A 26,008-nucleotide genomic window follows, 5' to 3' on the forward strand; every position below is an offset into this window, starting at 1 on the left:
TGTCACCCCTCCCCCAGTCACCGCATCACGCCCTCTGTCTGTCACCCCCTCCCCCAGTCACCCTGTCACCCCCTCTCTGTCTGTCACCCCCTCCCCCAGTCACCCCGTCACCCCCTCCCCCAGTCACCCGTCCCCCCTTCTTCATCTGTCACCCTCTCCCCCAGTCACCCCCTCTCTGTCTGTCACCCCCCTCTCTGTCTGTCACCCTGTCCCCCCCTCTCTGTCTGTCACCCCCTCCCCCAGTCACCCCATCAACCCCTCCCCCAGTCACCCCCTCCCCCAGTCACCCCGTCACCTCCTCCCCAAGTCACCCCCTCCCCCAGTCACCCCGTCACCTCCTCCCCCAGTCACCCCGTCACCCTGTCACCCCCTCCCCCAGTCACTCTGTCACCCCCTCCCCCAGTCACCCCGTCACCCCCTCTCTGTCTGTCACCCCCTCCCCAGTCACCCCCTCCCCCAGTCACCCCGTCATCCCCTCCCCAGTCAACCCGTCACCCCCTCCCCCAGTCAACCCGTCACCCCCTCCCCCAGTCACCCCCTCCCCCAGTCACCCCCTCTCTGTCTGTCACCCCCCTCCCCCAGTCACCCCGTCACCCCCTCCCCCAGTCACCCTGTCACCCCGTCCCCCAGTCACCCCATCACCCCCTCTCTGTCACCCCCTCCCCCAGTCACCCCGTCACACCCTTCCCCAGTCACCCCGTCACCCCCTCCCCCAGTCACCCCCTCCCCCAGTCACCCCGTCACCCCCTCTCTGTCTGTCAACCTCCCCCAGTCACCCAGTCACCACATCACCCCCTCTCTATCTGTCACGCCCTCCCCCAGTCACCCCGTCACCCCCTCCCCCAGTCACCCCGTCACCCCCTCTGTCTGTCAACCTCCCCCAGTCACCCAGTCACCACATCACCCCCTCTCTATCTGTCACGCCCTCCCCCAGTCACCCCGTCACCCCCTCCCCCAGTCACCCCTTCCCCCAGTCACCCCGTCACCCCCTCTGTCTGTCACCCCCCTCCCCCAGTCACCCCGTCCCCCCTCTCTGTCTGTCACCCCCTCCCCCAGTCACCCTGTCACCCCCTCACCCAGTCACCCCATCACCCCCTCCCTGAGTCACCCCGTCACCCCCCTCCCCAGTCACCCCGTCACCCTCCCCAGTCACCCCGTCACAATCCCCAGTCACCCCGTCACCCTCTCCCCGTCACCCCTCTCCCCCAGTCACCCTCTCCCCCAGTCACCCCGTCACCCACTCTCTGTCTGTCACCCCCTCCCCCAGTCACCCCGTCACCCCCTCCCCCAGTCACCCCGTCCCCCCTTCACCCCCTCCCCCAGTCACCCCGTCACCCCCTCTCTGTCTGTCACCCCCTCCCCCAGTCACCCCCTCCCCCAGTCACCCCATCACCCCCTCCCCCAGTCACTCCCTCCCCCAGTCACCCCGTCACCCCCTCCCCCAGTCACACCGTCACCCCCTCCCCCAGTCACCCCCACCCCCAGTCACCCCGTCACCCCCTCCCCCAGTCACCCCATCACCCCCTCCCCCAGTCACCCCGTCACCCCCTCCCCCAGTCACACCGTCACCCCCTCCCCCAGTCACCCCCTCCCCCAGTCACCCCCTCCCCCAGTCACCCCGTCACCCCCCTCCCCCAGTCACCCCATCACCCCCTCCCCCGGTCACCCCCTCCTCCAGTCATCCTGTCACCCCCTTCCCCAGTCACCCCCTCCCCCAGTCCCCCATCACCCCCTCCCCCAGTCCCCCCCTCCCCCAGTCACCCCGTCCCCCAGTCACCCCGTCCCCCCCTCCCCCAGTCACCCCATCCCCCAGTCACCCCGTCACCCCCTTCCCCAGTCACCCATGGTCACCCCCTCCCCCAGTCACCCTGTCACCCCCTCTCTGTCTGTCACCCCCTCCCCCTGTCACCCCGTCACCCCATCCCCCAGTCACCCCCTCCCCCAGTCACCCCGTCACCCCCTCCCCCAGTCACCCCCTCTCTGTCACCCCCTCCCCCAGTCACCACCTCTCTGTCTGTCACCCCGTCACCCCCTCCCCAAGTCACCCCATCACCCCGTACCCCCCTCCTCCAGTCACCCCCTCCCCCAGTCACCCCCTCCCCCAGTCACCCCATCACCCCCTCCCCCAGTCCCCCCCTCTCTGTCTGTCACCCCGTCACCCTGTAACCCCCTCCCCCAGTCCCCCCTCTCTGTCACCCCCCTCCCCCAGTCCCCCCCTCTCTGTCTGTCACCCCCTCCCCCAGTCCCCCCTCTCTGTCTGTCACCCCGTCCCCCAGTCCCCCCTCTCTGTCTGTCACCCCCTCCCCAAGTCCCCCCTCTCTGTCTGTCACCCCCTCCCCCAGTCACCCCCTCTCTGTCTGTCACCCCCTCCCCCAGTCACCCCCTTTCTGTCTGTCACCCTGTCCCTCCCTCCCCCAGTCACCCCCTCCCCAAGTCACCCCGTCACCCCTCCCCCAGTCACCCCCTCCCCCAGTCACCCCCTCCCCCCATGGTCACCCCCTCCCCCAGTCACCCCCTCCCCCAGTCACCCCGTCACCCCCTCCCCCAGTCACCCCATCACCCCCTCCCCCAGTCCCCCATGGTCACCCCCTCTCCCAGTCACCCTGTCACCCCCTCTCTGTCTGTCACCCCCCTCCCCCAGTCACCCCGTCACCCCCTCCCCCAGTCACCCCTTCCCCCAGTCACCCTGTCCCCCAGTCACCCCCTCCCCCAGTCACCCCCTCCTCCCTCCCCCAGTCACCACATCCCCCAGTCACCCCCTCCCCATCACCCCGTCCCCCCTCTGTCTGTCACCCCCCTCCCCCAGTTACCCCCTCTCTCTGTCACTCCCTCCCCCAGTCACCCCCTCCCCCAGTCACCCCATCCCCCCCTCCCCAGTCACCCCCTCCCCAAGTCACCCCCTCCCCCGTCACCCCCTCCCACAGTCACCCCATCACCTCCTCCCCAAGTCACCCCATCACCCCCTCCCCCAGTCACCCCATCCCCTCCTCCCCCAGTCACCCCATCCCCCAGTCACCCCATCCCCCAGTCACCCCGTCACCCCTCCCCCAGTCACCCCCTCCCCCGTCACCCCTCCCCCAGTCACCCTGTCACCCCATCCCCCCCTCCCCAAGTCACCCCGTCACCCCCTCCCCCAGTCACCCCCTCCACCTGTCACCCCATCACTCCGTCACCCCCTCCACCCGTCACCCCATCACCCCCTCCCCCCGTCACCCCCAGTCACCCCATCCCCCCCTCCCCCAGTCACCCAGTCACCCCCTCCCCCAGTCACCCCATCACCCCCTCCCCAAGTCACCCAGTCACCCCCTCCCCATCACCCCGTCCCCCCTCCTCCAGTCACCCCCTCCCCCAGTCACCCCGTCACCCCCTCCCCCAGTCACCCCCTTCCCCAGTCACCCTGTCCCCCCTCCATAAGTCACCCTGTCACCCCATCCCCCCCTCCCCAAGTCACCCCGTCACCCCCTCCCCCAGTCACCCCCTCCACCTGTCACCCCATCACCCCGTCACCCCCAGTCACCCCCTCCACCCGTCACCCCGTCACCCCCTCCCCCCGTCACCCCCAGTCACCCCATCCCCCCCTCCCCCAGTCACCCCGTCCCCCCGTCCCCTCTCCCCCAGTCACCCCTACCCCCCTCCCCCAGACCCCCCTCTGTCTGTCACCCCCTCCCCCAGTCCCCCCCTCTCTGTCTCTCACCCCGTCACCCCTCCCCCAGTCCCCCCTCTCTGTCTGTCACCCCCTCCCCCAGTCCCCCCCCTATCTGTCTGTCACCCCCTCCCCAGTCCCCCCCTCTCTGTCTGTCACCCCCTCCCCCAGTCCCCCCCTCTCTGTCTGTCACCCCCCTCCCCCAGTCCCCCCTCTCTGTCTGTCACCCCCTCCCCCCCTCTCTGTCACCCCCGCTCTGTCTCACACGCTCTGTCTCACACGCTCTGTCTCACACGCTCTGTCTCACACGCTCTGTCTCACACGCTCTGTCTCACACGCTCTGTCTCACACGCTCTGTCTCACACGCTCTGTCTCACACGCTCTGTCTCACACGCTCTGTCTCACACGCTCTGTCTCACACGCTCTGTCTCACACGCTCTGTCTCACACGCTCTGTCTCACACGCTCTGTCTCACACGCTCTGTCTCACACGCTCTGTCTCACACTCTCTGTCTCACACTCTCTGTCTCACACTCTCTGTCTCACACTCTCTGTCTCACACTCTCTGTCTCACACTCTCTGTCTCACACTCTCTGTCTCACACTCTGGATATTTTATTTACCCTGTATATCTTAACTGCCCTATACTACACCGAAATAAACTATACTGCTTTCTTCCAGATCTGACTCAAACTTCACACGGGAGACATAGGAATCCCCCCTAACCCAGAAGACAGGTATGGAACACCTCCCCTCCAAAATATAGCATTGCGGGAATGAGGGTACCTGGACATCGAGGGACTGCGGATCAGGTAAGATCCCAGGCGGGATTGCTGCTTTAGATATTGTGAAGCGGGGGCATCCAGGCACTGGTTCAGGAAACTAGTCATTCACATCTGGATTTTTTTTTCCAGATCGGGGACACACACACACACACACACACGTAACAAGGACTAATTGTAGATACATAGCAGAGAAGAAATGCCAAGTGTCAGGAAGAAAACATTCATTTTATCGTTGTTCTTGTTCTTTTTTTATACTGTACTTTTCAAAATAAACCTACGTTTCTATGAAAATTTAAGTATTTGTTTTTTTGTGGCCCACATAAACTTAAACCTTGTTTATTTGGCCCGTGTTAGCCTTTGAGTTTGACATGCTTGCTGTACTGTATGTGTTGGGTAGGGGGGTTTGTTGGGTTTAGAAGGTTGTAGGGTACCCATTCATATCTAATGGGGTTATCTTTGCTCCGATTGAGGGCATAGGTAACCACACTGTCAATCAATGGGTGTATTGGCTAGTATTGGTGTTTGTATTGTATTTTAATGTTTATTGGGGGTAGAGGGAGTGGGTGGTATTTGGTCTGTGGTGGGTGTTTATGCCTACCGGGTTCATAGTGGGAGGGGTTAACCCCTTCATTACCTTAGCGGTAGTAACCACTAAGGTAATGAAGGAGTTAACTCCTCCCGTAACCCTTCCGGTAGGCCTAAATACCCACCCCAGACTAAATACCACATTCACCAACCCCCTCTACCCCCAATAAACCGGGCACTGGTATTTAACCCTTTCATTACCTTAGCGGTTAGCCGCTAAGGTAATGAAGCTGCCTGAAAATGTATTTTTATTACATAGGGGTGAAGAAGGGGGTCTCTGGAGCTGTAATAATGTCGGTCAGCCCTGGAGACACCCAGCTTCAATCTGATGTACAGTAGTAAAAATAAAACATTTCTTCAGAGTCACATCGGGGATCCAATCTCGCCACTTTTCAGGTGGCGAGATCAGAACCTGCGAGTTGCAGCCGCGATGTTAATCTTGGAGCTACTAGAACAGTTCAATTTGGCCAAAAAAGTGAGTTTGACCTCCCGCACAGTTTGTCTGTGTGGGAGCGCGACCGATCGGCAAGAAGAACTTCTCAAGCAAGTTTGGCATGTTATCGAAGCTTTCTGAATAGCTATACTTGCAAACTCTATACTCTAAACAGCTATACCTCCTGCACTAAAACACACCCCTACAAATCATCCTCACACATCCTCTTTCTATCCATGCTTCTCCTCCTTGCTTCTGGGGATATCTCTCCCAATCCTGGTCCCTGCCTTATTTCTACTTGCTCTCGTCCTCGCCTCCCACATACAACTTCTACTCCTTCTGGTGTTAACCCCTCCAACCTCATACCCATCCCCTGCCACCCTCCCTCCTCTCTCCCTTTCTCCTGTGCCCTTTGGAATGCCCGCTCCCTCTCTAACAAGTTCCTCTCTGTGCATGACTTCTTTCTCTCTCACTCCCTGCTTCTCTTTGCTATAACTGAGACCTGGCTCACTCAGTCTGACTCTGCTCTGGAAGCTGCCCTCTCTTATGGTGGCCTTTCCTTCTCCCACACTCCGCGCCTTGATGGCAGGGGTGGAGGTGTGGGGCTCCTGCTCTCCTCTCTCTGCCGTTACCGAACCCTTCCTATTCCTCCCTCTCTTGCTTTTCCCTCCTTTGAGGCTCACACTGTCCAGATTTTCTCTCCTCTCCCTGTTCATGTGGCGGTCATCTATCGCCCACCTACCTCTACTCATCCCCCTTCTGCCTTTCTCTCTCACTTTGAATCCTGGCTCTCTTTCTTCCTCTCCTCAGACTCCCCTGTTCTTCTCCTTGGGGACTTCAATTGCCACATTGATGACCCCTCTCTCCCTTGGGCTTCCCGCTTTCTTTCTCTAACCTCTTCTTTTGGCCTTCAACAGTGGACTGCAGCCAGCACCCACAAGGATGGCCACTACTTAGACCTGGTTTTCACTAAAAATTTCTCTCTCTCTGATTTCTCCATTTCCCCTTTTCCTCTCTCTGACCATCACCTCATCTCATTCTCTCTATCTCGCTTCTCAACTTCTCCACCTCCATCTACACCCCGGTTCTGCAGAAACCTGCGCTCTATTCACTTACCTGACTTTGAGTCCACGTTACACTCCTCCCTCTCCTCTCTCAGATCTGCTACAGACCCTGACAAACTGGTCAGGAACTACAACTCTGCCTTGTCCTCCTCTCTTGATCTACATGCCCCGCTTTCTCTCTGCCGCACTCGCCCTTTTAACCCTAGACCCTGGTTAAATTCCCACACGCGCATGCTGCGTTCCTCCACTCGTTCCTCTGAACGCCTCTGGAGGAAATCTCATACTCTCGCAGACTTCCTTCACTACAAATTTATGCTATCCTGTTTCAACTCTGCCCTCTCGCAAGCTAAACAAGCCTACTTTTCTTCACTAATCAACATGCACAAGTCTAACCCACGCCGACTGTTCTCTGTCTTTGATACTCTACTCAAACCACCCTCCGCTGCCTCTCCTTCCTCCATCTCCGCTCAGGACTTTGCTGACTATTTTAAGGAAAAGGTGGAATCCATACGTCAGAACATCCCCTCTGTTTCTTCCTCCCATCCTACACCTCTTCCTAACTCTCCTCCTGCCTTCCTTGACTCTTTTTCCACTGTCTCAGAGGAGGATGTGTCGCTGTTGATCGCCTCTTCTCCCTCTACCACTTGCCCTCTTGACCCCATTCCCTCCCATCTCCTAAAACCTCTGGCTCCTACTATAATCCCTACGCTCACGCACATTTTTAACTCCTCCCTCTGCTCTGGAACCTTTCCATCCTCCTTCAAACATGCAACAGTCATACCATTACTCAAAAACAGCAAGCTTGACCCTACCTGTCTTTCTAACTATCGGCCTGTCTCCCTCCTGCCTTTTGCCTCTAAACTCCTTGAACGTCTTGTATTCGCTCGCTTGCTCCATTTTCTCAACACCTATTCTCTCCTAGACCCTCTACAATCTGGCTTCCGTACTGCTCACTCCACGGAAACAGCCCTCACTAAAATAACTGACGACCTCCATGCTGCCAAAGACAGAGGTCATTACACTCTGCTCATATTACTCGACCTCTCTGCAGCATTTGACACCGTGGACCACCCTCTTCTCCTTCACATTCTCCATACTCTTGGCATTCGGAACAAAGCTCTATCCTGGATCTCATCCTACACTGGCGACACACTTTATTCGAGCTTGGCTAGTCCCACGAATTCGGGTATACCCGGGTGTATTGAGGTTTGTGACTGTTTTCTGCCCGAGTGCATTGAGTTATTTTCCAAGCAGGGATTGAAGCATTTTATTCCCGCTGGCTGCAATACTGCACAGTATATATATATAAACTGCATTACAATTCATGAATTTATGCCATCTGGTAGACACGCGAAGCATTGCAGCCTATTAAATCCTAATCATTATCATTTAACAGATCAGCCGCCCATCAGCCAGGCATGAACCCAGGCTGGGAAGGCAAATGCAACGGGGCTTGTCAGAGGTTAGGAGCGGCGCATTCCAGGTATCTGCCAGGTACATACCGGGTATTTGCTCGAATAAAGTGTGTCGGTGCAGTACCTCTCCCATCGTACTTTCAGTGTCTCTTCTGCTAATACCTCCTCCTCCTCTATTGATCTCTCTGTGGGGGTACCCCAGGGCTCTGTCCTGGGACCTCTTCTCTTTTCTCTGTATACACTCTCTCTAGGTGACCTAATAACATCTTTTGGGTTTAATTATCACCTCTATGCTGACGACACACAAATATATTTCTCAACACCCGACCTTACACCTACTGTACAAACCAAAGTTTCTGAATGTCTCTCTGCTATATCATCCTGGATGGCCCTCCGCCGCCTTAAACTCAACATGGCTAAAACAGAGCTCCTCATACTTCCTCCCAAACCTGGCCCTACTACCTCCTTCCACATTACTGTTGGAACTACGATCATTCACCCAGTAGCCCAAGCACGCTGCCTTGGGGTCACACTCGACTCCTCTCTCACATTTGCCCCTCACATTCAAAACATTTCTAAAACCTGTCGCTTTTTCCTCCGCAATATAACAAAGATACGCCCTTTCCTCTGTTGCTCGACTGCTAAAACTCTGACTCAGGCCCTCATTCTCTCCCGTCTTGATTACTGTAACCTCCTGCTGTCCGGCCTTCCTGCCTCTCACCTGTCTCCCCTACAATCTATCCTTAACGCTGCTGCCAGAATCACTCTACTCTTTCCTAGATCTGTCTCAGCATCTCCCCTCATGAAATCCCTCTCCTGGCTTCCGATCAAATCCCGCATCTCACACTCCATTCTTCTCCTCACTTTTAAAGCTTTACATTCTTCTGCTCCTCCTTACATCTCAGCCCTAATTTCTCGTTATGCACCATCCAGACTCTTGCGTTCTTCTCAAGGATGTCTTCTTTCTACCCCCTTTGTATCTAAAGCCCTCTCCCGCCTTAAACCTTTTTCATTGACTGCCCCTCACCTCTGGAATGCCCTTCCCCTCAGTACCCGACTAGCACCCTCTCTATCCACCTTTAAGACCCACCTTAAGACACACTTGCTTAAAGAAGCATATGAATAGGACTGTGGCTATTCTGAACACATGGCACATAAAGCTTGGCCCCCTGCAGATGCACTTACCAGAACTCCCTCCTACTGTCTCTGTACGTTCTCCCTACCTACCAATTAGACTGTAAGCTCCTCGGAGCAGGGACTCCTCTTCCTTAATGTCTAAAGCACTTATTCCCATGATCTGTTATTTATATTATCTGTTATTTATTGGATTACCACATGTATTACTGCTGTGAAGCGCTATGTACATTAATGGCGCTATATAAATAAAGACATACAATACAATACAATACAACTCATTCCAGTGCCCCAAATTCTCGATATGTCACTTATCGAAGCAACTAGAATGGGCCCCATAGTATTAACCTTGTATAACACATTAATATATTAACCCCTTACTAGGCCAGGTTACCAGCTAGCCGCTTGGGCTACTGAAGGCTTAATATTTGCACATGGATGTTACACATTTTGGGGCCTATGCAGAGAGCAGCGAATTTGAAAAATGGCGAATTTATTAAAAAGTAGCTTTTTTGGAGAGTTTTATTCTCCATATGCAGAAAAGTGCGAATTCTGCTATGTTTAACATGGATGCGTCTGGCGAGTTTAAATTGGCGAGATGCGCGCTTCAGAAACTTGTAAAAACAAATGCGCGCCTTTTTTTTTCTCTTTGCAATGGCCGCGAGCGGCCGCTTCTTGCCAATTTTTTCTGGCGAGGGAAAAAGGAGACAATAGCGCCATTTTATTGGCGCGAACAGCCGCTAGATGCCGTTCGCGGCTCTCTGCATTAGGATATTTGTAAAACTGGCGAGATTGAGGTTTTCGCCAGCCGCGAGGCGAGTTTTACAAATAGAAAAGAAAAATTGGCGCGTTTTTCGGAAATCTCCATTTTCTGCTGTTTTCTGCGCGATTATCTCCAAAAAATGGCGAATTTCGAAATAGCGCTGCTCTCTGCATAGGCCCCTTAATGTTTTATTTGTAGGATGTTAAAGTTGCATGTCAACCCGTTTGGCGTCTGAAAACATTCCATTGCAATGCAATAGTCTCATGCATCAATGGTGTTAAATCATTTTCTACCATATGGTTGTGCTAGAAATTGTATTACATAACGCTATGAAAGAAAAGCGCAATATCTCCAACCATTTCTATGATTTATTGCTTATTTGTATCTATTTAACAACATTTTAGTGTATGCAAATGAGATTAATATCGCTCCCCATTTATGCATAAATAATTATAAGTGAATACAATTCTATAAATTATCACCACTTTCTTATTTCTTAATAATGCCAAATTTTAAGTCAGCTATCATAACCTTTATCGTATATGCCCTTAGTTTCTCCTTTATCGTCAGAGAATGTATACAGGCATACCCCGCATTAACGTACGCAATGGGACCGGAGCATGTATGTAAAGTGAAAATGTACTTAAAGTGAAGCACTCCCTTTTTCCCACTTATCGATGCATGTACTGTACTGCAATCATCATATACGTGCATAACTGATGTAAATAACACATTTGTAACAGGCTCTATAGTCTCCCCGCTTGTGCACAGCTTCGGTGCAGGTAGGGAGTTCAACTTTGCTGTTCAGGACATGCTGACAGGCGCATGCGTGAGCTGCTGTTTGACTATTGGGCGATATGTACTTACTCGCGAGTGTACTTAAAGTGAGTGTACTTAAAGCGGGGTATGCCTGTATGTATCTGTTGATGTCGCCCGGGTGACTATTATCTTTGATAGCTACAGTGTTATCTCTTTTCCCTTCTTCAGTAACAAGCCCATTTTTGTTTTAGTGCAATTTGGTTTCCATTTTGATCAAGTATCTGGCAGACCCCATTTCACCTTTCCTTGTCAGCAAAAAATGGATTGCCCTTTTATTTATTTGCTTAGTAAGGTACATGGTTCATTTCACTGTAGGCTTTGTCCCATACTGGCAAGGTTCCCAGCTGTACACATGGCAAGTAGTGGCAAAGATATAAAAGCTGGGCGGGCTGCCATGCAGTAGGTAGTATTCATTTTCTCTTATGCCACATTTTCAATGATTTGTCTCACACCGATTGCAAATGTCATTTCCAAGGGCAACTCAGTGGTGAGTGCAAGAGCTGTGATCATGCTGGGGAATTTCTAATATGATAAGTCTTGTAAAAGAGCTGACACTGCTCCATCAGAGTAGATTGCACAAGGACAACATTTCATTGTATATCATACTGTAGTTTGCAGGGTAAACTGAAATAATGTATTTTTTTTTTTAAGACACTTTAGTGATGAGAATTTCTCACGTTTTTGAGGGATGGTTTTGTTTTTTTTTTCATTTTCGCTAAGATTGTACATCGCAGGGTTGCTTTAATGCGGTTGTCGTTAAAAAGACTAGTCAGGATGTCTAGGAACAAATGTGGAAGTCCTTTTGAAGGAGCCATTAGTGTACAGATTGCAGGGTCTTTATCTCAGAAGCCTAATGCGCAACTAAGAGAATAAGAATGTATAGGTCTCAACATGACCTTCTGAATAGTGTTTCCAGACTGCAGCAATTGTTAGCAGTTATTGAATGGAGGGACTTTACCTGTCATATATATATATATATATATATATATATATATATATATATATATATATATATATATATATATCTCAATATTAAAGACAGCGCCTTTCACAGACTACACCCAAATACACGTAGTGACCAGGGGGATCCTGATGACCAAAATAAGACAGCACACCGCAATTGTAGAAAAAAGATGTGTATTAATAACACCCGGCAGCCAACATTTTGGTCCTCGTAGAGGGACCTTCCTCAGGGCGGTGCACAAGTGACTGGTCTGAACACCCATATATACCCCCACCCCCACATGCACAAACACCTGGATCAAATAAAAACATGCAAATCACTGTCCCAGGTACAGCCCATAGACCAATACAAAGCACTGATACTCATATGCACCAATGGACTCACATAATACTGTGTTCGTCATCAGTGGTGGTCTGTGTATGCATCAGCTGGGCAAACATGCCTGATAGTGCGTCACATAACTACCAGAACGCGTTCATAGCAACCCAGAGGGAGCGCGCATACCAGCCGTGACCGCGCCCGTGTAGACGCTAGCATTCCTGAAGTGGCATCTCAGGCAGCTGTTCGCGGTGTGCCGCACATGCGCAACCGCGCATAACAACCCGACAGCGTCTATAGAAACATGAAGGGGATGCGCGCGCAGCCTAAGCACGATCACTGCAGCATGGACCCGCACGCTGGCAATAATAAATATATATTAATCACTCCATGCATAGACACCAAGGCAACATGACATCGCCATAAACTATTGCATGATTATATGGCAAATCTCAGATAGGGTCTGTAAATTAATATTGCACAGCCTATCTAACACAACCAGCACCGATGACATAATGATCACAGTATAAACCAACATAAAAAACTACATAAAAGTGCCTAACCTGGGACTAAAGTGATACATCAAAAAACCAAAGTACAAAAAAACGTGAATCAAAATAAACAGGGAAAGGGAACATAGAAGAAATGCGACATTGCAGCAAAAGGATATTTTTACAAAAAAACAGCTAAGTTTTAAGTCCTCATTTAATCCAAAAGGAGACATGGTTCTCAATTCGTAAATCAATCTCGCCTCCTGTTGAAAAAGCAGTTTATTTCTATCCCCTCTACGTGGTGGTGGCTGCATTTGGAGGATAGGCATACATCGCATAGTCGCCAGGGAATATCTCATTTGTTTAAAATGCCTTGCGACAGGCAGATATTTAAGTTCCGTGTTATCATCAGCATTTAAAAGTGCCTTTCGAATGGTGGAGCGATGTATCGCGATCCGTTCCTTTAACATGCGTGAGGTCTTTCCAATGTAAAGGAGACCGCAGGGGCATTTAATCAAATAAACGACAAAGGGAGATTCGCAATTGAGGAAATGCTTAATTCGAATGCGAGCCCCACTGTGTGGGTGTGCGTAACTGGACCCAACCTGCATGAAACTGCAATTAGTGCATCCATGGCATCGATATGATCCAGGTTTTCTACCGAGCCAAGACTTAGCAGGTGCATATTTATCCACTGGATCCGTTTGAGTAAGCATACCGCCCAGGTTGCGGCCACGCCTGTAGCAAAGTAAAGGGGGGTCTTTGCAGATTTTTCCAATTTGACTGTCATTAGACAGAATATGCCAGTTTTTATGAATACTGAGTTAATTGCGCCCCAATGCAGTGGAAAAGGTACTCACAAAATGGCAACGTTCCTTTGTAGGTTCTTTGATATGTGGCTTTAGTAGTGCCGCTCTGTCAATCCTTCTCACTTTCCGGAGGGCATCATCTATGTCATCCGAGCCATAGCCCCTATCGTGAAAGCGTTGTGCCATATCCAGAAGAGCTGGTTCAACCTCCTGTGGGGTTACTGATTATTCTCTTAACCCTCAGCAATTGAGAAAAAGGAAGCCGTCTCTTAAGCGGCACCGGATGGTGGCTGGTGGCATACAGAAGCGTATTTCTATCCGTATCCTTATGGTAAAGCCTGGTTGCTAGGCCTCCATTGGTCTTATAGATAGTGGTATCCAGAAATGAAATTTCCTCATTGCTGAATTGTGCAGAAAAGCGGATTGTGGACAGAATTTTGTTCAGATATTCGATGAACTCCAAGAGCGCAGGCTCTGATCCATCCCACACGATGAAAATATCATCTATATATCGAAGATATTTCTTGATACAATGTACATGGGGAGCATCATGTAAAATATGAGTGTGCTCATAGATATCCATGAACAAATTTGCATAGACAGGCGCCATGTTAGATCCCATTGCGGTGCCGCTAAGTTGCAAATAGACACTCCTCTCGAATCTGAAATAATTTTTGTTTAAGATGACTTCCATAAGCAATAATAGAAACTCAACAGGTGGACCCGTATGTGTTGGATGGGCATTAAACTTAGCTCTTATAGCTTCCAAACCCTCCTTGTGAGGGATATTGGTATACAAACTGCCAAAATCGAGGGTTACCAGAATGCAATCCATCCTTTCCAATTTGATTTTTCCAATCTCAAGATGAAATCGGTGGTGTCCTTTACATAAGTGCTCATACCAATGACCATCGGCTGAAGGTAAAAGTCCACAAACTGTGAGAGAGGATGACATAAGGACCCTCTTGCGTAAATAATGGGTCTTCCAGGGGTCTTCGTGGTGGACTTATGTTTTTTCTGTAAGGTATAAAGAATTGGCATTCTGGAAAAGGGTTGTGAGAGAAATTTGCCCGTCTTCTGAAATCCAGCTATTTGTGATCCCCATTTGCACAATAGAATCAACTTCCTTCTTGTATTCCACTGTTGGATCCCCTGGTAGGCGTCTGTACGTCATCTCGTTGGCCAACTGATCTTCAATTTCCTGTTTATAATCCACATATTTAAGCAACACTATACCACCTCCTTTGTCCGCTGCGCGAATAATGATGTCCTTATCAAGGTTTCAATCGCACACTTTTCCTCTCGTGTAATGTTATAGAAACCTGTTTTGTTGTTTCTAACATCGCTATTGGTTTCCTTATTCAAGACATTCATAAAGGCTGCAATGCTGTGATTATTAGTTTGCGGATCGAAATTACTGCTGGTCTTAAAAATTCTGGTATCAGTCAAACTGCTGTGAGGAGTTTGCTTTTCTCAAAAAATCCTTAAGTCTCAATTGGCGATGGAATTTATACATATCCACTTCCCAGTTGAAACAATTTTGAATATTGGTTGGAACAAAACTGAGACCTTTCTGGAGAACACTAAGTTGAGCAGTGGAGAGTGTGAGATCAGTAAGGTTATATATTACCGTGCAGGCTTGTGTCCCTGAGATCCTTTGCCTCCCTTGTTTTTGCGGTCTGGATAGCGCCGATTTCCCACCACCCCTCCTGGTTGGTCCCTTACGCCTGTGTCGGGGAGTGGAGGCTTGACGTGACCACTGTTGACTAGGCCTAAAAAATCTGATCCAGAGCCCTCTGTGTTATCTGAGAGGTCAGTGTCACTAGTGGGAAATCAAGACCTGTTAGATGGTTGGGATTTCCTTGCACGTGGTGTATTCCGTCTCTTTCCCCCCCGGCCAGCATTCGGTTCCCCCAGACCAAGAAGCCAGCGATAGACCTTTCGTTCCTTGTAATCAGCAGTAACAAGGCGAAGCTTTTCTTTCTTGTATTTGATAAGGTTATCCTTGTAACTGTCTATTGCTGTCTGAATTTTATCAGTCCAGTTTGTACTAGAATCAGCAGTCAGTGTGTCACCTTGCTTCCCATTGATAGAATCAATTTCCCTTCTGATTTTTGCAATTTCCTTACTGGACTGCTCAATGACCAGTATCCATAAGGTCACTAGAACATTTATTAAGAATGGCAATCCATTTTTTGCAAAAGTCTGGATCATTACGTCCAATGGTTGGCTGATTTCTAATTTCGAAAACCATGAGGAAGTAGCTTTTTTGTGATAGTGTGATAATGTCACTCCGTGGAGAAAGAAATCAACTTCCCATTTTTTAATTTTTAAAAGGTCATTATAAATGTCTACTGGCTTGTCCGGTCCTAATACCGATTCAAATGTTCCGTATAACGAATATTAGCAATCTCTGCGTCACTAAAGCTGGCAGTGTCTGATAAGGTGGTAAAGATCCCTGCAAAGTCTGTGAATTCTTCCATTGAAAAATAGGTCTCAAAACCAATCGTATAAAGTCACTAGCAGCTAAACATTAAATAACCCAACAGATCCGGCTAAGGTCAGGGTAATCACAAAAAATGCATGAGAGGTGCAAAAACTCTTAAAAAATGACAGTCATTGGTATGGCAGTTTGCACTCATGCTTGTCCCATAACATAAGGATATGTACGTAGTGACCAGGGGGATCCTGATGACCAAAATAAGACAGCACACCACAATTGTAGAAAAAAGATGTGATTAAGAACACCCGGCAGCCAACGTTTCGGTCCTCGTAGAGGAACCTTCCTCAGGGCAGTGCACAAGTGACTGGTCTGAACACCCATATATACCCACATCCCCACATGCACAAACACCTGGATCAAATAAAAACATGCAAATCACTGTCCCAGGTACAGCCCATAGACCAATACAAAGCACTGATACTCATATGCACCAATGGACTCACATAATACTGTGTTCGTCATCAGTGGTGGTCTGTGTATGCATCAGCTGGGCAAACATGCCTGATAGTGCGTCACATAACTACCAGAACGCGTTCATAGCAACCCGGAGGGAGCGCGCATACCAGCCGTGACCGCGCCCGTGTAGACGCTGCATTCCTGAAGTGGCATCTCAGGCAGCTGCTCGCGGTGTGCCGCACCTGCGCAACCGCGCATAACAACCCGACAGCGTCTATAGAAACATGAAGGGGATGCGCGCGCAGCCTAAGCACGATCCCTGCAGCATGGACCCGCACGCTTGCAATAATAAATATATATTAATCACTCCATGCATAGACACCAAGGCAACATGACATCACCATAAACTATTGCATGATTATATGGCCAATCTCAGATAGGGTCTGTAAATTAATATTGCACAGCCTATCTAACACAATCAGCACCGATGACATAATGATCACAGTATAAACCAACATAAAAAACTACATAAAAGTGCCTAACCTGGGACTAAAGTGATACATCAAAAAAATGAATCAAAATAAACAGGGAAAGGGAACATAGAAGAAATGCGACATTGCAGCAAAAGGATATTTTTACAAAAAAACAGCTAAGTTTTAAGTCCTCATTTAATCCAAAAGGAGACATGGTTCTCAATTCGTAAATCAATCTCGCCTCCTGTTGAAAAAGCAGTTTATTTCTATCCCCTCTACGTGGTGGTGGCTGTATTTGGAGGATAGGCATACATCGCATAGTCGCCAGGGAATGTCTCATTTGTTTAAAATGCCTTGCAACAGGCAGATATTTAAGTTCCGTGTTATCATCAGCATTTAAAAGTGCCTTTCGAATGGTGGAGCGATGTATCGCGATCCGTTCCTTTAACATGCGTGAGGTCTTTCCAATGTAAAGGAGACCGCAGGGGCATTTAATCAAATAAACGACCAAGGGAGATTCGCAATTGAGAAAATGCTTAATTCGAATGCGAGCCCCACTGTGTGGGTGTGCGTAACTGGACCCAACCTGCATGAAACTGCAATTAGTGCATCCATGGCATCGATATGATCCAGGTTTTCTACCGAGCCAAGACTTAGCAGGTGCATATTTATCCACTGGATCCGTTTGAGTAAGCATACCGCCCAGGTTGCGGCCACGCCTGTAGCAAAGTAAAGGGGGGTCTTTGCAGATTTTTCCAATTTGACTGTCATTAGACAGAATATGCCAGTTTTTATGAATACTGAGTTAATTGCGCCCCGATGCAGTGGAAAAGGTACTCACAAAATGGCAACGTTCCTGTGCAGGTTCTTTGATATGTGGCTTTAGTAGTGCCGCTCTGTCAATCCTTCTCACTTTCCGGAGGGCATCATCTATGTCATCCGAGCCATAGCCCCTATCGTGAAAGCGTTGTGCCATATCCAGAAGAGCTGGTTCAACCTCCTGTGGGGTTACTGATTATTCTCTTAACCCTCAGCAATTGGGAAAAAGGAAGCCGTCTCTTAAGCGGCACCGGATGGTGGCTGGTGGCATACAGAAGCGTATTTCTATCCGTATCCTTATGGTAAAGCCTGGTCTGGCTTCCGGATAAGCTTACCCTCCTTATCAGGCACTGTTACTGAGTAGCACTTCTTCTTGCCATACTCACTAACATACTATACTCGGTTCAGATGCATATTGCGTCCCACCTGCCAGATCGTAACCAAATACTCAGCGCGATCTTCCCTAAATACTGCTGTAGTGTTATATTTAGGAGCCATGTACTCTATCACTGACGCCCTTACCCACTCATCCGTATGAGCTTCCGTGGTTCTCATGAGCTCTTTGGGGAGATATGGGTAATAATACCCATGAGAACGCCTAAAACGCTAAACTAGGACTCTCTCTGCATGGCTACTCTTCATGAGATTCTGCCCACACATCCCCCTGCCTGGCAATACCCAGAATAGTGGTCCATCCCTGGGGGAGCATAGAAATCATCCCCCTTCTCTGGTTGTGCAAGTAATCCCTGGTCCATATATTGGTTACGTTTTCTCACTATCTCCGCCTCCTGCTCTGGAGTATACTTGCCATTCTCCCACCAGTGATCTGATCGCCCCTTTCCAGGACAAAGCGTGTCCTTTTTAAATGTGGTACATAACCCCTGAACATAGGATCCCACCACCTGTACACATCATTAGCTTTGTCAGAAACATACATAGTACTGTATATACTTTCCCAAAATTACGTTTTGGTGCTACAGGCATTGTAGGTGATCGTGGCCGAGGGGACAGTACTTATCTAGGGCAGGGGTTTCTGGGCAGGTGGTGGGGATGGTAGAACGGGCAGTAGGGGATGGGGCTGGCGCCTCCTCCTTTATGACTGGTTCAGCATCAACCTCCTCCGTATTCGGAGAAAGAACAGTGTCCTGAACCCCATCTCGGTTAGCAAAAAGATAGGATAGTTCAAGCGGTTCACACTCTGCTAGATAACGTGCACAGCTTGCACGATAAAAACGTTAATTTATCTACGCCCTCAAGCAGCTTTGTTACACTGGACAGTTTGGGTCCGGGCCTTTCAGGCCCCGAGACTCGCCTTAACCAGTGATTGGTCTCCCTTCCAGCACCGCAACACTACAGATTGTACTGCAGAAGTACTCACCGGAGCAGGAGGGTCACGCGGAATATCCCAATGAACGAAGATATCAGTGGGAATAGCCCCCAACAGCAGCGCCAGAGAAGTTGTAGAAACAGCAACCACAGTAGTACCGGCCGGTACTTTGATCAGGGACGTCACTGCATCGGTCTGCGGGGCTGAAGCACGCTCACGTCTTAGATATTCATCCACGCGTTCCTTAGCAGCGGCCACGTATGCTTCTGTGCGCACAATTTTCCATACTTTTTGAGGTGTTAGAGAGTGATTTTATTATGTTTGTATGTTATGTGATGTGTCTTTAATAAATTTGTTACACTTACACCAGAGTGCTTTACGTGGCATACTTTGTTTCTATTTTTGTTTTTCTATCTATCTATATAGATATAGATATGACTTGATATATGACTATATATGACTACAATGTGTATTAGATCTAATACTGTATACTTTTTTGAACACCCTTCTTGGTGTTTTGGCATTTCTTTTTTACTGTATATGTCTCATTTTTCTTGATTTGATTATATACTGATGGCAGTTTTGCCAGATACTGTGTAAAAGAGCAATTGTCAGTCCATACAGTTGTTTATATCTTATTTATTTAGTCCCCATACATTACCAGTTGGGAACTTAGTGATGTTATATATTATGTGTTGGAGCCAATGTAAGCTTTAGCATAATGTCTTCAATGGAGAATGCAGCATAATTGATAATTATGAATAGAATGCTGTACAAATAATTACAATACTTGATGATTTTACAAGTTGCATCATTGAACTGATTAGGCCTCCTCTGACAAATTCTGCTAATTTTTTTTCTGCTCCAGTAAAGCAAGCTCAATCCTAAATTAAATTAGCATCTCTGCGAAGGGGAAAAAAAAAAAAGAGTAGAGGCGCAGACCAGTTCATGGATTTGATGTCTCCACACTCAGAGCACCATGTCTTAGCTCTTACATGCAGAGCATGAACAAGTGTACCCCAGCTGTATTAATAGTCTAGCTGTTTCTGGGATGTCTGCAATGTGTGCCAAAGGTCATCAACCCAGGAACAGAAGAACAAGTGCCAGTTACATTCAGCCCATACACTTGTTGAGGATAAATGCCCCTTTCTCACAATACATAAACAAAACAACTTTTTGTAACATGCAAATTCTGTGTCTGCCCTGGGAACTTGTTGCTATCTCCTGCAGTTTTTGTGAGGGAAAGGGAAGCAATAAACATAAAAAAACACTCCTAATCTGTTTTTTTTTGTTGTAAATTATGCAGACAAAGTAGAGTTTTTGCAAGGTTTATTTAAAATTACATTTTGTGTTTCGTGCCATGTCCTGAGAAGTCTCATGGTGCAGTGTAGAGCAATATTGAATATGACCAGACACTTCCAGCTTTTGATTACAATAAAGACCCAAGACCAAACAAAAATAGTCTACTTCTTTTAATGATGTAATTATAACATGTCATTATATTGTTAATTAAATAAAAAAAAAAGGTCTGGCTTAAAGGTGCATATCAGAGGAGGAGAATTGTGAGGACGCATAGCCTCGCTTCCAACCACTTTAGCATTTGCGACTCTCTGTCCTTTAATTAATGACTTCCGTATGTCCCTAGAAAACTTGCTGTTAAGCTGTTTTTTTTCCTTCCAGATGAGTGTTAACCCCCATTCATTCAACAGGCGTCTCAGGGTCCGCATGCAGCCCTCAGGATCTTTACCTCCGGCTCCCAACCACTAGCCACACAAGCAGCCCACTCTCCCTCTCTCCCCAGTGCAGAGAGAGTGGAGATGTTGCGGGTGTGGATCGTAGCTTCTTCCCACTCTCAGCTGCCTAATGACAGTGCTGCGCTTATAGTGCCAGCGATGCGACGTTGCGTCAAAACAAATGCATTGCCACCGTCGCGTTTGCTTATAATAAGCGCGACACGAAGGCTTGGATGCGATTGCTGGAAGTCATCTCAATTTGATTTTTCCAGCGACCGCAGCCGGCACTATAAGTGCAGCCTAAGGAGAGAAGGACAGTATTCATCAGTGTGCTGGTATTAAGAAGCTGACTGGAGGGGGCGGGGAGAAGCTCCTACCTATGGCTGTAACATCCCACCTACCTGTGCATCACATATGTATATAAGTGGGTCCTTGCTTTATATCATGTTTCTCTGCAGTCGTGTGTAAAAAAACTAAATGCTGAACATCCCTGCTAGACTTCACATGATTTAATGACACCCTCTAGTGTTGGATAGTGGTCATGCCATCTAGCCTAATAAAATCAACCCTTTTGCACCCAACTCCAGATTCATCAAGCTCCGTTACGGGTGTAACAGGTATTCCCCCACCCAATCGCATATAGAGTGTATGTGAGGGGAAATCTATATGTTACCAGGTGTGGTGCAGTATACCTGTCAGGCTCACAGGAGATCTGAGCCTCCGCTAGTGAGAGCCTGGGGTGAATCCTCTGGAACGTTTCTTGTCAGCGCCTCCACCTATGTGAGATTCTAGGAGTGTAGAGTGGCCCTCACATAGGAACATCCTTAAAGTAACCAGCCCACACCAAAGGTTATGACTAAAAGGGGTTTACTATATGGCAAATAACACAACACAACATACTTCAACAATATGACATTGACAGTGTCCCTCTATAACACTAATAGGCACAACTACCCGGTCACCACGCAGGGCTTTGTACCCCACACGTTATATCAATAGTCCCAAATGTCCCACAATATCCCAAGTGAGTGACTGTTGGTAAAGTTGGTGCACTTGATGACTGACTGTACCTGCCCAGTGCTCCAGCACCTGAGGCTGCAGATTCTTCACAAAGCATCCGCCGCTCTGCGATCTCCTCTGTGACGTCCTGCAACTCTGCCTGGTGGTGGGTGACACCCGCATGGAGTGATCCACCTTTGGAATGTCTCTTGCTGCAGCCTGTCTGAGCCCAGACGCAGGCCGCGATCACTGAGGGCAACTGGCACCGGTGATATCACATAGAACTGGGTACTATAGAAAGCAACCCCCCCCCCCTTGCACTGAAAGGGGCCTTCCCTGAAACTGCCAAACTAACTGCTGTGGCTGCACTGCAAGCTACACTGTCTCTTCTTGTCAGAGCCCACAGCACTGCAGCTGTGTCACTGACAATACTCAGACTCAGATGAGGGCAGGGTCCCTACCTAAGGGGCCTTCCCTATGAACTTACCCACTAACCTAGTGGGGAGTGGGGCCTACCTTGGCGTGGGGTTTCTCTGGCCTAGTACAGCAGAGCACTGCAGCTGTGTACACTACCTTCCCCAATCGCTTCCTGGATCCAACTGACAAAACCCTGTCTGCACACAACATTGTATCTTCTTTGCTGCAGGAGAAGCTGCCAGCTCTATTGGCTTCAAAGCTGCCTGTGACCAGGGTGAAAGTGCAGTCCCCAGAGGCTGCTGGGAATTGTAGTTCTTGGTACAGCTCTTTCCTATGGGGACCGCGTGCACGATCTTTACTGCGCATGTCTGAAGCTGTAATGGCCGCCGCTACTCTTAAATGAGCATGCACAACTTCCAAGAGCTCTTGCACACATGTAATGGCCACCTCTATGCTTGCCAACCTCTGTGCATTGCACGACACAGGCGCGAACTCCCGCGCCAACCTCAACATGGCCGCCGTGATTGCTCTGCTTACGTGCAAGCCTCCGCACATGCGTGAACACATTAAACATGGCGGAGTCCTGTCGCAGCTGCCACCGGGAGCCCCCGGGAATGCGCTCGCCCCCGCAGCAGCACACACACAAGGGGGAAAGAAACCTGCAGACAGGGGGACCAGAGGGACCCTGGCTACATGGGTTAACGGACATGAATGGGCGTAACCTCCCTTTCAACTCAATGAGGGTTAACGACCATTCAGATGCATTTAGCCTTAATGGAACGTGATGAATCTGGGGGCCACCACTTTTCTACTTTTATAGATCATGTTGGCAATTGGCAGTAATTGTTTGTCTTAAATAATTTTACAGTGCCAGGGTGAGGCATCCTTATACTATACTTAAAGACCTTATACTTAAAGACCTACTGGCACACCTAATAGAAAATAAATATATATGCTTTCTCTTTTTCTCCCATCACAGTACATAGTTGTACATAGTTGGCATAGCACATAGAAAGTCCCTTTAATAAGAAGTACAAACTTGTACTGCGACTGCAATAGTCTTGGATTTGGGCACATTTAGCATAATAAAGCATGTTTGAGCATTTTAAATGACATGGAGCCACTTTGTAATATACTGTACTATACAAAATGTCAACATGCAAAAGTTTTTCTCCGTGATTCGGGAGGACATTGAAGAGAATTTTCATCTTTAACATGTATTGGGATTAGGGACTTTAGTCAAGGAGCAAGCAGGTGAAAAATGATATATTTTTTCTGATAAGTACGACAGTTTTGCCTACACGAGTCCATGTCAGCATGAGATTTTGATCCAGACCAGCCTATGTTTCCTAATTCTAATTCCACTGCATTCTTGTTTACAATAGCTCTGTATAAAATGGGAACTCTGAGGATTGAAATACAATTTGATGATGACATGTAGCCAAGTTGGTAATACTGGTACCAGGTAGATCACTAGATGAAAGCAGTGTGCGTTATACGGCAAGGAGGGATTTATTATGTCAAGTCCCTCAACAGAGATGGAATTGCCATTCCCATATGGCTGAAACCTACGACCAGAACATGTATTGTATGGTAATGTTTAAGCGTCTGGTTTTCTTTACATGTAGTGGATACTAACAAGGTAAACTGCGTTTTGTTAATTTTTTTTCAGCTCATTCTTTCAACATGGCAGGGAGGATACAACTTACAATGCCAGAATCTTGACAGTGCAGGAGAAGCAGATATTCGGGTGAGACCCAACACACTTTGTTTCAACAATTACTCCATCAGGTTATTTATTATTGTGACTATAATCAACGCAGTTACCTCTATACATGCATTTACTTTACTATTATTTACCATTTTCATATAAGGCTTGTTTTACAACCTGGAAGTCTAACTCAACTGCAGAAAAAATATTGCCAAAGTTCCCATAATGTACTTAGATGGGCGAATGTGTCAAAATTCAAAATTCAAGCCGCAAATTCTTCACTGGTTTTTGAACAGAGTTCGATTTGCAGATGGATATTTGTAGGCTGTTTGGATAGCTACAAATTCGGCCAAATTAACTAGTGGTTTTCCGTCCCCTCGAATATATTTCTTGAGAGAGAAACCTTCTTATGATGGGAGACCAGGACAATTACATCAGGGATCAGTACACTAGACAGAAAAAAAAGTGAATTTATTGGAAAAAGTTTCCACAAACTTCCAATACACAAGACACACACAAACTCACCCAACAGGGGTAACTGGGGGAACAACCTAAAGTCCTAGGTGCCGGGACCTCCGTTCAAAAGCTTACCACGACACGTGATCCCAACTTGCGTTGCTGTCCTCGATAGTATGGGCAGCACTGCCTTGCTCTCCGCTAGCTAGCAGTTTTAAATTCCCGCCACTGCTTCACTCCAAACAGCACAGGCCAATGCTTCACACACAGACCGCGGCTCCACTGGATGTGGCAGACCCCTGCACTGGGTCTCCTCAGTTCCCTTTTGCTGACTCCATGTCAGCTCTTTCAGCACACAGCCTTCACAAAGACTATCAGGTCCAGAATGATTCAGTTGAGTCAGGAAGATGCCATCCAGTCTGGGTAGGAACAATAATCCTGGTCTCTGCACACGGCCCAAGACCCAGTTGATGAGATTACTGGGGTTGAAGGTGGGCCAGGAAGTCCAAAATGGCATGCTGTAATATGGTAATCTATCCTTAACATAGTCCACAGGATGTAGGCAGATACGGGACAATGCCCACACAATTCCCCCCCCCAGAGTCATACAATAGAGATATAGCCCTGGGGCTTACAGGTTTCTTGCAGAACAAGTTCACTCAGCAGGTGGTCGACCAATCCCTGGTTCCTCAAAATGGGCCTAATCCCATCACAGTGTCCAGGCCTATAATACCTAACTCTGATGTGATTACAGCTCCTTTTGCAAGAGAGAGTTAACCCCACAGTTCCATACTCTTGAACAGAGCTGTACATCACTGTTTTACATACTTTAAGATTAACATATATAGGAATGCTACAATAAACTGTACATACATAAATAAATACATCATATCATTGACTAGTAGGGGTAAGGGTGGGCTTAACCTTTATTTAAGAACTGTCAAATCTACTCCTACCGTCACACTCCATTCAAACAACACGTGGGGAGATAACTGTGCTCGATAAATTATTATAGTTCCAAGTACAAGGTGTATTTCTTGAGCACATGTTTTAAGGGAGGTTTCAGGGGATATATAGCACTAGGGATTATACTAGAAGAGCGCTTTCTCTCTCTCCTCCCCATGGCATTATATACACACAAAGGTGCTGTAGGCGAATGTCACTTTTTAAACCCAAGTTGCAATGAAACACCATATTTGCAGCTAATTCCAATGTCAGAAAAAGATTCACCCCTTTCTAGTTTTAAGCGCCCATCAAATTAGTTTTTTAACCAGAACCAAAATCATTGAATAATGTTCTCTCAATTCTATGGATGGTGTGTATAAGTTGAGTATTGCATTTAAAGATCATAGAACAACTAAGCTACAAGGTGGTACAACTCCTGTTATCAAAGATGGCAAGCATGACGACTTTTTAGCATATCTCTATATTAGATCTTTTTAGCCCCATAGCTAATTGCATTTTAATGGGGACAATATGAGCATGATTCTGGGATATAAATATTATAGCCTGATTGTAGTACTTTAGGGTCAGATTTAGGCTTTGATGTATTTACAGAACTAAAAGGGGTGGATGAATTAAATGAGCACACAATGAAAGAGTAGAATACTAATTAATATTGTATTCAGGTGCTGGGAGCCTATAAATTAAATCAGCCCTCTCTTCAAGGAACATCAGACACTGAATTTTAGGAATGATTAAGAAATATGACTTAGCACCTAGACTACACATGCAAGTGTGTAGACCAAGTTACCCTCAAAACGAGGCCTGGCTAAGGAACCCTGGGAAAATCACGGCATTAGATGAAGTAGAACTCCTGAAGTAGCACAGGTGTACCCCGACTCACCTTCCCAAGTCCACAGAGAAAAAACAAATTCCTGCCATTCCGGGAATGGTGGCAGCTATAGGCAGCCTCAGCGGCTGTATGTTATTGAACCGGCTGCTTTTCCCTGT

The 26,008-nt window shown here is 48.2% G+C and overlaps 1 protein-coding gene across 1 annotated transcript in view; it reads left to right on the plus strand.

The window, feature by feature from the left end:
• Positions 1-26,008, plus strand: part of ELOVL2 (ELOVL fatty acid elongase 2) — a 220,326-nt gene that overhangs the window by 140,578 nt on the left and 53,740 nt on the right. The window contains exon 4 of the mRNA XM_075585712.1: positions 23,561-23,638. Coding sequence (XP_075441827.1) covers positions 23,561-23,638 — 78 coding nt within the window. The remainder of the gene's footprint in view (positions 1-23,560; positions 23,639-26,008) is intronic.

Source organism: Ascaphus truei, chromosome 2, assembly GCF_040206685.1.
Source record: "Ascaphus truei isolate aAscTru1 chromosome 2, aAscTru1.hap1, whole genome shotgun sequence".
NCBI classification, from domain to species: Eukaryota; Metazoa; Chordata; class Amphibia; order Anura; family Ascaphidae; genus Ascaphus; species Ascaphus truei.